This window comes from Puma concolor, chromosome D3 (assembly GCF_028749965.1).
Source record: "Puma concolor isolate L17-30 chromosome D3, mPumCon1.1.hap2, whole genome shotgun sequence".
Taxonomy (NCBI): domain Eukaryota; kingdom Metazoa; phylum Chordata; class Mammalia; order Carnivora; family Felidae; genus Puma; species Puma concolor.
In genome coordinates this window covers 38,281,989-38,296,456 of record NC_141678.1, presented here as the reverse complement: position 1 = coordinate 38,296,456, position 14,468 = coordinate 38,281,989, and the positions used below count along the sequence as shown (strand labels likewise).

The 14,468-nt window shown below is 35.9% G+C and overlaps 1 protein-coding gene across 3 annotated transcripts in view; it reads right to left on the bottom strand.

Annotated features, from left to right (window-relative positions):
* Window positions 1-14,468, bottom strand: part of L3MBTL4 (L3MBTL histone methyl-lysine binding protein 4) — a 449,596-nt gene that overhangs the window by 96,000 nt on the left and 339,128 nt on the right. For all 3 annotated transcript variants that reach the window (XM_086682502.1, XM_086682503.1, XM_086682504.1), the window contains exon 16: window positions 12,175-12,245. In XM_086682502.1, the coding sequence (XP_086538628.1) occupies window positions 12,175-12,245 (71 nt within the window). The remainder of the gene's footprint in view (window positions 1-12,174; window positions 12,246-14,468) is intronic.

Here is a 14,468-nt window from a genome sequence, read left to right as displayed (position 1 = left end):
ATCTGTCTTCTTTCAAGATTTTCTCGTCTTTGATTTTTTTGTAACTAAAATATGATATAGCTAGGTATAGAATTTTTCATATTCATCCTTAGTGGGTTTTGTGTGTGTGTGTGTGTGTGCTTCCTGGATCTGGGGTTTTGGTGTCTGTCATTGATTTTGGAAAATTCTCAGCCATTCTTATTTCAAATATTTCTTCTGCTCCTTTTTATCTTTCTTCAGATCTTCCCATTACATGTATTTTTCACTCTTTGTAATTGTTCCACAGTTTTGGATATTCTGTAGCATCTTTTTTTCATTTCTTTTTCACTTTGTTTTTCAGTTTGGCAAGTTCTACTGACAGCTTCAAGTTCACTGACCCTTTCATTGGGCATATCTGAGCTAAAGATGAGCCTGTCAAAGGCATTCTTCATTTTTCTTATAGTATTTTTGATTTCTGGCATTTCCTGTTGATTCCTTTTTAGAGTTTCCATTTCTCTGCTTATAATACCCATCTATTCTCACACGTCCTCTTTTCTTCCATTAGAGTTCTCATCACAGTTACATAATTATATAGCTGTATCATGGTTAAGTCCCCAGTCTGACAATTCCAAAATGCCTGCCATATCTGAGACTGGTTCTGATGCTTGCTTTATCTCTTCAGTCTGTAGTGGGTTTGCTTGTTTGTTTTGCCTCTCAGCATGCTTTGCAGTTTTTGCTGAAAGCCAGACATGATGTATCAGGTAATAGGAACTTAGGTGAAAGGTCTTTGGTGTGAGATTTTATGTTAAAACAGCTAGCAGTTAGGCTATTCATGCTTCCCTGTAGATGTTAGAGGCTTCAACTTCCTCTAGTTGTCCTCTTTCTTTCTCTTTGTCTTTGGATTTCCCTAGAAACTCCTTCAGCAGAGTCTGTGTCTCAGAGTTGTCAGTTATAAATCTACTGTTATTATATTGGAGCCCTGTTGATGTGGTGGTCAATGTATTGGTGGGGAAAATGTTCTAGAGTCTTATGATTAAACCTGTTTTTTGTTTTTGATTTTTTGTTTTGTTTTGTTTTGTTAGTGGGTTTGAGTCCCTGTGGCCTTAAGAAGAGTTTCTTAGCCTTTTTGATTTCCCTTCCAGTATGTATGACACATAGCTAGAGGGGATTGGAGCTGTCTAATTGCTTTTCCCACAGGACACATAAACCAGTGGCAAAACAGTTCCCCTTGAGGGCAGGACCTCCACTCTCTGACAGATCTGAAAGAACTGTTGATTTTCAGTTTGTTCAGCTTCTTTCTTGTTGTGAGGACTAGAGTGATGACTTCCACATCAGAACTGAAGCCATCAATTTGCTTTTTGCCTGTGATGATTCCCATGGGCAAATAATGTCATCAAGAAGGTTGTGGTAGTCTCTTCTTTCCTCAGATCCCTGTGTGAGCAAACCCACAGGGCATGAACCCCAAGAAGGCCCTTAAAATTCAGGGTAAAATTCAGCTCACAGAATACACAAAGTGTAACACTGATAATTGTCTATGTTTCTGTCTCTTTTCACTCCCAGCATGGTTTCACTCCCAGCATGGACGTAAATGCAGGGCTCAAACTCGTGACCCTGAGATCAAGACCGTGAGATCAAGAGCTAAGCCAAGATCAAGAGTTGGATGCTTAATTAACTGAGCCACCCAGTTGATTTTCTATGTATCCTTTACCTAGGCTGAAAATGACAAAATATATTTTCACCAAATTTAAAGAGTATGTTAATGATAGTCTCTAACCTAATGAAGAAATTATGCAGTAAGCATGCAAATCATTGTTGGGGATCACAGGGCACTTCCAAACTCTGAGCAGCCACTGTCTGTGGAACTGCAACTTGGGTTATTGCTGGTCTGGAGGATCATGCCACACAGACTAAGACAGAAGCTTGGACAGACAGAACACTAATTTTGAACATGAGCTTCAAAGAACCAACCTCCCCAACCAAAAATCCAGAGCCTACATATATATCAATTTGCTATCAGGCTCCTTCTCTCACCGATACTCTATGTAGCATGCACCTGTGTAAGTAGAAACAACTTACTCATTCAGTGGTGGTTAAAGATCTGTAGGTACATACAGGAACAACTACTTTTGTGATGTATTGCAAAACCGAGCCCTTCAGACAGACTTGCATTGTAATTCCATGAATTAAAAATTCCTGGGAAACTGACCCACAGAGGCTGTGCAGAGGCTTTTAATGGGTGTATAAAACTAGTGAGTTTTGTTAACTCTGAGTCACCTTCCATAGAGAGCTAGGTGAACTAAAAAGATGTCTAAGATCTGAATCTTTTAAACCCATGGGGAAGGTCCACAGGTTGTGGCTTTCTGGTACACTGCTTAAATCTCTGTTTTCATTCCTGGTTCTCTAGTTGTGGTTTTCCTTCTTCCTGTTAGGGTGATGATCTTTGTCTCCTTGCTCTTGTCTTCCTCATTTTCTCCAGACTTTGACTTCTAATGATATTTCAACACTGGCTTTCTTCCAGTAGGTTCAGATTTCTCTGGAATGTGGTGGCCTGCAGCTCTAGGTATGAAGGGAGTCTTGGACACACACATAGTATCAGTGATGGTAGAGCTTTTATTTTTAAGTATTTTTTTAAGTTTATTTATTTACTTTGAGAGACACTGTGTGTGAATAAGTGGGGGAGGGGCAGAGAGAGAGGAAGAGAGAATCCCAAGTCCCAACATGGGGTTCAATCTCACAAACCATGAGATCATGACCTGAGGTGAAATCAAGAGTCAGAAGCTTAACGGACTGAGCCACCCAAGGCCCTGTCAGAGGTTTTAAGTTTCAAATATATGACAGAACTTCCTATATGAAGACTGTATTCAAATTAGTATGAAAATAAGATGGGTTATTTTTTAAATGGTATTGAAATAATTCAGAAAAACAACAAGCTGGTATATTACATTAATCCTTACATAAAAATAAGTTCCATATAGCATACAGATTTGCATGTTAAAAAAAACAAGGCCACAGCTTTTTCTTTTCATACATAGTTGTATGACCTTAATTTGGAATAAGAATGAGATGAAGACTAGAAACCATGATAGAAAAAAAATGATAAATCAGACTGCATGAAAATTCATTTTTAGTTAAAAAACGAAAAAGTATACAAGGTGGGAGCACAAGATGGGAGTATATACAAAAATTATTAGTAAGGTCTATAACAGACAATGAATAATTGGTATCCATAATACATTAAGCTAGCTTCAGATCTGCAATAATGGCATAAGCAAGAATAAAATGCACAAAGGACAGGAACAAGCAACAGTCATTACTTGCAAGGGCAGAATGAAGTAATTACTCTTATATGTTATTAGGAGAGTATATGGCTACAGACACTTTAAAGGTAGGCTGACAGGAACACTTACAATTTATAATTGCACACTTTTGATCAAACAATTTCACTTTCAGATATTAATCCTATAAAAACATTCCTGAAAATGCCCACATATAACTGTATGAGTATTTACCGTGTCTTTATTTTAAACGTAAAAGCTGAAAAGAATAAAAATGTGCATGAATGAGCATTTAATTAAATAAATGATGGTAGAATCACCCAGTGAGATTTTGTGGCTATTAAGTAAGAATATGGCAGGAATCCCACTCCCACTTATGATGGAGTAGCTATAGTAGATCAACTCTCCTAGGAAGGACAATAAAAAAAGCAGGCCCACAGATGATTCAGATTGGTATGAGAAGGCACAGAATTAATAATTGTGACTAAGGTGTTTAAGAAATTAGATGGCAAAACAGAATTTTATTCAAGAATTATAATCCATGTAAAAATTCCAGAACTGAAAAATGCAAAGAATTAACTAAAAATTCATTGGATGGAGAGCTGTTTGGAGACTACTGAAGAAAGAGAGAATTAGTGATCTTGAAGAAAGGCTAGTAGAAAAAGTTCAAACTGAAGCATATAGTTCAAAAAGGAAGGAAGATATAGAAAACAGATTATAAGACATATAGACAAGTAATGGTATAATATATTTGTAGATGGAGTCTCAGAAGAAGAGAAAGGAGAGAATGGAGCATAAGCAATATTTGAAGAGATAATGCTCAAGAAAAAACTCAAAGTAATGAAAGCCATATACTCACAGACTAAAGAAGCACTATGAATCCCCCAAAGACAGAGAGAATTACATCTGGGCATCATAATAAAACTTCTGAAAGTCAAAGACAACAACAACAAAAAACCCTACAAGCAGTCAAAGATAAGATACACTCCAAACACATACTCTCTTGAAAGGAGACACAATAAAACCTCAAATGACTTCTTGAGGAAAACCATGGAGGTCAGAAGACCATGGGTCACCATCTTTAAAACCTGAAAAAAAAATTAACTGCCAATCCAGAATTCTATAACCAGTAAAACTATTCTTCAAAAATTAAGGCAAAAAAAGGGATTTATGGACAAAGAAAACACATAGCTAGGAGACTCTAAAAGAAATAGAATAAGGAGTCTTTCAGATAGAGGGGAAATGATCCTGTAAAAAGACTGATATTATACTTGCTATGATATCTACTAAAAGAACATTAAAAATGCACAACCAAAAAGCCAATATAGAGAAAATGGTATAATAAATTCTTGGTTAATAAAAAATATAGCAAGAAATAAAAAAATAAAAAACTATTAAGAAAAATAGAAAATAATTATTGAAATGATAGCTATGGTAATAACATTACATACAAATATACTAAATATTTCACTTAAAAGACTATTACAATCATATAGATATCAAAGTAAATATCACATGCCACTTACCAGAGACATACTGATATATAAACACTGAGATGAAGATATAAAAGGATGGAAAGACTAACACTAACTATCCAAACACTAACCAGAAAAAACTGATGTGCTAACATTAATACCAGACAGAGTAGACTTTAGGGAATGAAGTACTAGGAGAAATACAGATATATTTCAAATGATGAAAGGGGAAATTTATTAAGAATATATAATAATTCTAAGTTTACATGAACCTAATAGTATAGTCTATATATATATATATATATATATATATATATATATATATATAGTAAAAGGAGAAACCCTTAATTCCATAATCAGAGGAGAGGGATTTAACATTTCTTTCAGGAACCAACAGAACATGCAGCAAACTCTTGTTAACAAGTAGTTAACTCTTCGGTAAAAATAAATATTTAATAACATGATTAACAAACTCATTTTTCAGAATATGTTCTCTGACCACGGTAGAAAAAAGCTAGAAATAAATCAATAAAAGATAAAATCTCCAGGGGCGCCTGGGTGGCGCAGTCGGTTAAGCGTCCGACTTCAGCCAGGTCACGATCTAGCGGTCCGCGAGTTCGAGCCCCGCGTCGGGCTCTGGGCTGATGGCTCAGAGCCTGGAGCCTGTTTCCGATTCTGTGTCTCCCTCTCTCTCTGCCCCTCCCCCGTTCATGCTCTGTCTCTCTCTGTCCCAAAAATAAATAAACGTTGAAAAAAAAAAAAAAAATTAAAAAAAAAAAAAAAAAAGATAAAATCTCCATTTATCTGAAAATGAAGCATTATACATCAACTCATAGGCAAAATAATCCAAAGTGTAAATAAGAAAATAGTTTGAATTAAATGACTATGAAATTTAACAAATCAAAAATTGTTTAATACAGGAAAGTGATACTTAGATTAATACTAACAGCTCTAAGCACATACATTAATAATTAATGATCTAGGCAATCATCTAAGGAAGTCAGAGAAACAATAATAATAAACCACAAGAAACGTGGAAGCAGGAAGGCTAAAGTATAATAGCAGACATTAGTAAAAGAGAAAACAAAGCACAGTAGAAAAAAAAACTGACATAGTCCCAAGTAAGAAATTTATAAAATCTAAAGTACTCAATCTACTAAGGAAATTGAATCTATAATTAAAATTATTGCCATTAAAAAAGTCCAGGCTCAGACAGCTTTTCTGGTGAAGTTATCTAACCAGTTAAGAAAGAAATGTCATGGGGGGCCTGGGTGGCTCAGTCCATTAAGAAAGAAATGTCACTACTTTTATATAAAGTCTTTGTGGGAATGGAAGAAGAGAACATACTTGCCAATTCATTTTATGAGGTCATCATACTCTTAATACCAAACATAATGAGGTCATTACAACTTCTTTTATGAACATATTTGAAAAAGTCCTTTATAAAATATAAGAAATTCTCACTTGGCATGGTAGTTGAACTATACAAATGACTGTGTAAGCTGAAAGTGAGTTAAATATAAGGCAAGCTTAATAATCAATGGAAGACTGATTTCTCCGTGACCTTCACAAGTTTTGATCAAAGTATTAAAAATCTTTTATTGTCAATTATAATTGTATAGGGAAATTTAAAAAATAGTACTGGTAATATTTTTTAGTACATTGTGATTTAAAACATTAAAAACATTGAGCTCAAATGTTTTATTTCTTTGTAAAAATTTATCAAGAGTTGAACAATGTTGGCTTTCCTCTTGTCTTATATCTATGATACAGAGCAAGCATCTTTTCTCTGCTTTGGTAAACTGTCATACTATTTCCAAGTTTGAATCAGCTTCCAACGTTTTGTCTTTCACATCTGCAAGGGATTTTTTGTGTGTGTGTGCCAGTGTCACTTCCTGTGGGACATATTCACCTAGTTTGTCCCTGCCATCTTCTCATTTATGTCAGAGAGTTTGTTTTCATTGACTTTCTCTGGCAGTGCAGCTAGAGTCTCTCAAAATGGGAGCAGTGCCAGCATCTCCATGGTTGGCGGTTTTTTCTATAAATCTGTTTACATTCGATTAGAATTTCACTTCCAATGTTATCACTTTGTTTTTTTACTGTACTTTCTTATGTGTTGGCCAGTACTCTTTGGAGTATCTACTTTTATAACATATCACGTGTGTTTATCACTGGGAGCAAGGAAGCAACACAACTAACTACATGCTTTGCTCTCAGTGTGTGAACTAACAGATGTGCTCAGAATAAACATCGAAAGCCTTTGAAAGAAGAGACATTATCAGTCACTGATCATTATGCAGATCTGTTAGTTAGGTAGTGATCTGTGGACTACAGGGCTAGCACCATGTGCAATGACCCACAGTTAACGCACTGTGGTAACTGAAATCTGAATTGTGTTTTTAGGGGATTGGAGTTATTCACTTAAACCATGATAACTGAAATTCATTGCTTATTCTGCAAAATGAGGTCTACCTGTATTGGCAAAGAAATATTGGTTCTATGTTTTGATCTGAGTGCTGGTACATAAATATTCATTGATTGAAATTCATTGAGTAATACTTATGTAGTTTAATACTTTTCCAAGTATATGATTAACTTCAATAAGAAATTTCCTGAGGAATCATTATAACTCACCATATTAAGAAGAATAAAGAGAAAAATCATGTGATCATCCAAATAGATGCAGAAAAACATTTGATAAAATTCAATACCTATTCATAAAAATAAAAGCACAAACTAAAAAAAGGAGGCAATTTTCTCAACTTATTAAAGGGCACAAAACTACAGCAAACATTGTACTTTCTAGTATACTTCTGAATGCTTTCCTCTTGAGGCTGGGAATGAAACAAAGATGCCTTGCTATCATGTATCTGCTCCACATTATACTGGAGGTCCTGGCTCTGAGAAACTGTCTAACATTATTGAAAACTATCAAAAAATGCCTAATTAAATGGAAGGATATACCATACTCATGAATTATACAATGCCAATTCACCGGAAATTATCTATAGATTCACTGCAACTCTAGTCAAAATCAGAATATGTTGTTTGGCTTGTGTGTGTGTGTGTGTGTGTGTGTGTGTGTGTGTGTACAAAGACAAGCTCTTCAGATATGTGGAAGAACAAGAATAGCCAGGCAATCTCAAAGAAAAAGAATAAAATTGTAGAAGTGGCATTTTTAGCTATCAAGATCTATTATATAGATTTAAAAAGTTATAATAATTAAACTAGTATGGTATTGGCATGAGAATAGACAAGCCAGTGGAACAGAACACAGTTCAGAAACAGACCCATACATACATGGTCACCTGATTTATGAAGGGCAATACGGGAAAGGAAGGTCTTTTTACTAAATGGTGCTGGGTCAACCGAATATTCATGTAGAAAGTGAATACTGGCTCCCATGTGATGCCATGTATAAAAAAAATCAGCTCCAGGTACATTTTTAGATGTAAATACAGATTTGTAATCTGAAAGGTAAAACAATAAAGAATCTAGAATTAAAAAAAAAAACAGCAGAATATCGTTATGAATACGTAATAGGCAAAATTCTTTGAACAGGACACTAGAAGTGCTAACCAAAATGGAAAGGATTAATGGACTCTATTACATTTCGGAACTTCTATTTATCACAAGGTGCCATTAGGAGAGCAAAATGGCAAATCACAGACTGGAGAAGATATTTGCAATATATCTATCCAAGGATGGACTTATTTGCAGACCTAAAGAATTCCTATATATTAGTAAGAAAAAGGCAATCTAAAAGACAAATGGGAAAGATATTTCAAAAAGAGGATATTCAAATAGCCAATAAACATGAGAAAGTGTTCAAGTTCATCAGGCCTCAGGGAAATGAAAAGTTAAAAGCATAATTAAACACTACTGCACACCCAAATAAATGGCTAAACTTAGAGACAGAGAAGTACTAACTGCTGGCAAGGACGTGGAGAACCTGCAATTTCTAAACTGTGCTGGGAGAATGCGCTGGTACAACCCTTTGCAAAACTATTCGACACTGGCTCCTAAACGCAAACCCATTCAATTACCCGAAATTTCACTCTTTTTTATGTACGCTACAGAAACGCATGCACATATCCACCAGATCACATACGAGAATGTTCCGAGAAGCACCATTGCTGAGAGGGCAAAACTGAAAGCAACCAACATGAACATGGACAGATGAATTGTGGCATCTTCATAAAACTGAATAATATCCAGTATGGAGAAGAAGCAAACAGGCAAACATGATTTGAATGGATCTCACAAACAGAATGTTAGCAAAAAGAGTCAGACAGACAAAAAAGAATGCATACTCTGTGATTTCAACTAAACAGTGATCAAAACAGGGCCAAAGCAGCAACAGTGATAGAAATCAGAAGAGTGAGTCAGGACCCTGGCAGGAGGTGGTAACTGGACATCAAGAGGTGGGCTTCCATTCAGATTCTATTTCTTGACCCAAATGGTGATTGAATGAGTGTAATTTCTTGTACTTGTCTAAAATTATTACTTAAAAAATAAACAAAAAGAAGAACTTAGCAGGTGTACGTGCACTGATTTAGAAAGGTAGCCATGATACGTTAGCAACTGGGGGGGGGGGGAAGTCAGTCATTGTTCACCGAAGATGATTCTGTATTGGTAACAAAGTGAGAAGGTGATTATTATATCCAAAATAAATATGTGAGGGATTTATTAACGATTAGCTTTCTTCATGCCTATCTCTTGTATTTTTTGCTTTACGAAATTTTTGGATTTTTTTTTTAAGTAAGCATTACTTACACATTTGAGACCAAAAATAGTAAATAGTTAAAATAAAACCTTTATAGTGAACATTCCACAACAACAAAGATGTCCCCTGGAGTAGTGCAGCGTGGTGGCCCTGACAATGACATGCGTCTATGGTACCCAGTAGCTGAGTTTCAACAGCTCTGGTTCTGGGGCTCTCTCACCTGGCACAAGGCAGATCACTTAGGTGAGCAGGTCCTTTATACTTAACGGAAATGTGCTTTGAGTAGCTTCACTCAATTTGTGTTCAAAGGAGCCCATTTTGTGCGGTTCTCTGTGGAACATTCACTAGCAAAGGTAAAAACCTAAAAGACCACCACACAGAGGCCCAACTCAATTCCAGAGAAGGGGTGTGGTGCAGCAGATACGGCAATGGTATTTTCATGCATTATTTTACTTAACAAAAGGCAGAAAAGAGAACTACCATTTGACACGTCTTAGGTGTAACACCCAATAAGCTGACCTGTACACCTGTAGAGTAGTAAGACAAACTCTAACTTCTGTCAATTTTACTATCAGACATGCTTTTAGATCATCATGTTTTCCTCAACAAATTTATATAACTAATTAAAATGTTCTATCATCCAATTGTACTTTTACACATTATCATGGTAAAGGAAAGAATGTTGTATCTCTAAGCAGTATCCTCGAAAATTATGGTGAGATTTTTTATTTTATCTGCCAAGAATATCTATTGTGAATAAAATGATTTAGAAAACAAAGATGTTTCCAAGTAAAAATTAAAAACCTGCCCAAGATATGAAAAACACAAGTTGGATGTACACATGTACACACAATCTTTAAATATCAAAAGTATACTATTTCCCCTCATAGGAGAAATGTAGAACAAATTTTAACTCACTTTCCTTTTAAAAAAAATACTCCTGATGTATTAAGGGGTTTATTCATATCTATACTCAGAACAACAACAAAATAACCCAAAAGAACTTGGAATTTATGCTGAGACTTACAGGCTGAAGAAAATTAAAAGGAAAATATTAAATGATCATTTAATGTCACGACCACACCCTGAACTCTCCCTTTCCTCCCTCCAATGACTTTCATTCAGAGCAACTTCCTCCTTTTTCTTTATAAAGTAACGTTCCTTTCCTTTTTTTCTCCAGATTTGCTTGTGGTTTTGCCACAGATCGCTTGTCCCCAATTGCAATTCTTTGCTTTTCCCAAATAAACTCATTTTGTTGGTAAAATAACTGGCTGTTTTATTTTTAAGGTCGACTAAACCTTTTAAAAGTGATGCAGAAGAGAATAAGTACATACTGAACAAGTTAGAAGAGATTTCATCCTTCACATTATGCAAATGCATTTTGCTAGTGATATTTTCTATTTTTATAAGGATGATCCTCATTACTACTTTTACTATGTGAATTACAAAATTGCCTGTGTATCTGTTTTAACAGGAACATATACATAATTACTCTGTGGAGATATTTTCAAAAGTGTCAAAATATGAATTAAAACACTGACACTTTTTTAGAGCTCTTTATACGGTTCCAAAACACATGTTGTTTACAGAATGGAGGCATGGTAAAGTGGATTAGAACATTTGTATGGAGCAGTTTCTAAATGCTCAGACCTGATTATATTACACAGAAATTCTCTGGTTAGGGAGAAATGTGTGGATGCACAAAGAAACCAAAGTAACTCAACTGCCCTCATTTTCTGAGGAAAAGATTCTTCCTCCCTCTTCGGCTGAGATGAAATCAAGAGTCATTATTCCAACCACAGCTGAGTGTGGTCCCTGCCTGAAGTGAATAGGTTAGCTTTGCTCACAGATGTCATAACTCTTGTTCAATGGCTGCCAAGTACAGCTTTTTTTTTCTCTTAAGAAAAGCCTAATGGGTAACTGTAGTGGAGATGAGCGCAGTGCTACCAAATTGTGCTAATCTGTTCCACTTTGGGCCAAGTCAGCAGAAAACTCACTAATTTTCTTTTCCTCTGGAAGAGGAACAGATTTCCTACGGTGTTCTGGGAGATACAAACATACAGAAGAACTACTATGGCTGAAGACATAAGAACACTGATTACAAATTACCAATGTTTTCATCTGATGAGATAAAAACTATTGCACTAAATTAACATAACTAAGGGGAAACTCATTCCTTAGCTTACTACAATAGAACCTCAAAATTATAGGTGAAACTCTGTCTAGAGCAAACCTTAATCAGAAAGAAAGAGAATTAAATGAAGACAGGCAGTTCTTTTTCCTACACTCTAATAATCCTTCAGCTTTTAATGGTTAAACTTTTCCCCCAATAACCTTATTGCCTGTCTTAAATAGGAGGTACATTTCCCAGTCCCCCAACATATACAAATGCCATGAGATACTCCTGATTTCCCTCCCCCATGCCCTCTTGCAGATGGTGAGTGACTCCACCACAGAGACCTTCACTTTGATAGGTTCTGATTTGTCCCATCAGGAGTGAGGACCACAGAAATCACAGTCTAGCCCTTTCACTTTAAAAATGAGGGAATCAAGGTCAGGCTGTAGAAGGAGTGGAACCTACTTGTCCGAAGGGTTGGGACTTGAACACAAATCTTCCTCCCCTCTTCAAGTTCGTTCCACTGTTCTCTACTGGAGTGATAAAACCAACCCAGCAAACAAATAAGACATATTTCACACAAAAAAGCATAGTCTGTGTTTTTGCTAGTATTTTCGTTTTTACCTCTGAAGAGATTATCCAAGTCAATATCTTCTTTTCCTTTGATTTTCAAACACTTTGCCTGCTGTACAAGTCTGGGCAGAGAACAGAAATAAAATCTAGATTCATTATCCTGTGAGGTAGGAATAAATCATGACAGCAGCACAAATTTAAATAGAAACCACCGAGTAAACAATAGTGAATTAGCAGGTATCTTGCTGCACACAACCTTGTTAGAATTCTTCTTCCATATAAGATTTTAAAAATATACTTTCCGTCGGAAACCAACTTTGAAGCCTGTAACTTGAAAGCTCTCCCCTCTGCAACCCCCATTCATTCTGTTACAGTAAAAAATTTCCAAAACTCTCTGGAGAATAATCTCTTCAGACTGTGAGGAGAAGCTAGCAGGGATGGTAGGGGATGGTGTGCTAATAGGTGGGTAAATAATAATTGCTACTTATGATTTTAGCTCTTATTTTGATCAGAAGATTATAGACATTGTACTAAAACAACTGTATAAAGTAATTTACGCAGTTGAATGTCAGTGAATTAATTAACTTTTAAAATGCTCTGGTATGCAGTAAGGACTAATTTTGTAACTTTTCCATCATACAACTTTATTAAAACTTGAAGCTCATGGCTTATAATGAACATGGAAGTTTCTAAAATGAAACTTTTTCCAGCATTGCTAATTACCTAGTAAATTAATTTTAAGTAGAGAGACCCTGAGATAGTTGATTAATTTATCTGCATATATTTATGATTTTAATGAAAATTATAATAGCTTGCTTTGCAAATGTATTTTCCTATTACCTGTATAGCAGCTCTCTCATTTTATCCTCACTGATAAGCTCCTGAGTATTTCTTCAATTTCTGTTTTACGTGAGGACACTGATTCAGGTCCCAAAACCTTACACAGAAACCTAAGCAACTTCTACATAACTCTAGGTAATTTTAGCCACATATCACTTAGATTATCCTTTTTACACTAAGACCTTTCTTAAATCAAAAAATCAAGAAACTGAGAAAGAATTTCTTTTGAAATCCCATCTTTGGACCTTAAAAGGAGGTCTGGTACCCTCAGTGTAGAAAATCTGGGTCCAGGCTCAAGGTTTGTGAGCCAGAGCTCATTTTCAAATCTACCAGTCTCAGCTTCCCAATGTGCAAAATGGAGACTGGGCTTGCCTTAAGGTGTTGGTTCTGAGCAATGAGTGAAACGATGTATTACAAAATAGTCTACAAACTTTTAGGCAGCACAGACACGCATAAAAATGTGAGGAATATTTTCATTAATTCAATATGCTTAATTTTCATTACATTCTGGATATATACAGATCATCAGGATTAATTTACATCCTTGTAAGAAAGAATATTAACAATAGAAAGAGGGCTTAAATTGAAGCAGCGAGCATCTGGTGGAGAAAGCTGGTCAGTGTGGGATGCCAGGGGCACAACATGTGCACTAAATAGCATGGTGCAGTCACTTTGCAAAGAGTAAGATGGAAAAAAGAATAATTTTAGCTCTGTTTATATATTTTGGCAAATATTTGTTTGGGTATATTCCCCCAAACTTGACAAATTTGATGAAACTGAGCTGATTTTCAAGCCATCTTAAAGCATCCCTCTACAATAGATACTGATGAAGATCTTGATTCTAACTTAAAAATTTTGAAAAACAGAAGCTGGTATGCCTTATATAATTTTGATGGGGATTTTAAAAAGCAATTTAAAAATAAATGAAATAAATTTACTGAGTAGTTTAAAAAAAAATTCCAGGCACTGCCATTTACCACCAATATATTTCAGTACAGTCTCGCTTTCAAAATTATTACATCACTGGGGAGATAACACCAAGCGAAACCCTGTAATCGGTTCAGGCTCAGTAACATTTCCTGAGGGAGATAGATGCCTTCTAGGGACTCCTCCACTTTTCACTTTGTTCACCCTCACGTCATTCGTGCAAACTCTGAAAGGTGGGGATAGGACTCCTGGTATAAATAAAGGGTCCAAGGCTCAGAGATCTTAAGCTACTTGCCCATCTTGGGCACACAGAGAGTCAATGGTGAAGCCAGAACACAAACTCAAGTCTGTAGACTCCATATCCAGGTTGGATTTGTACTCTGTACATCACTGTCCAATGTTTGCTGAGCATTTACAGAAGGCGTCAAGGAGATGTCACAGACAAAGCAGAAGAAAGGGAGTGTCAATCATGCTCCTGGCAGCTGGAGGGAGAGATGGCCTGGCACTAGGCTAGTGGGGAGTTCTGCGGAGAATGCAGCTGGGTCGGGTCCTGACAGAAGGGAGATGTGCATGACCAA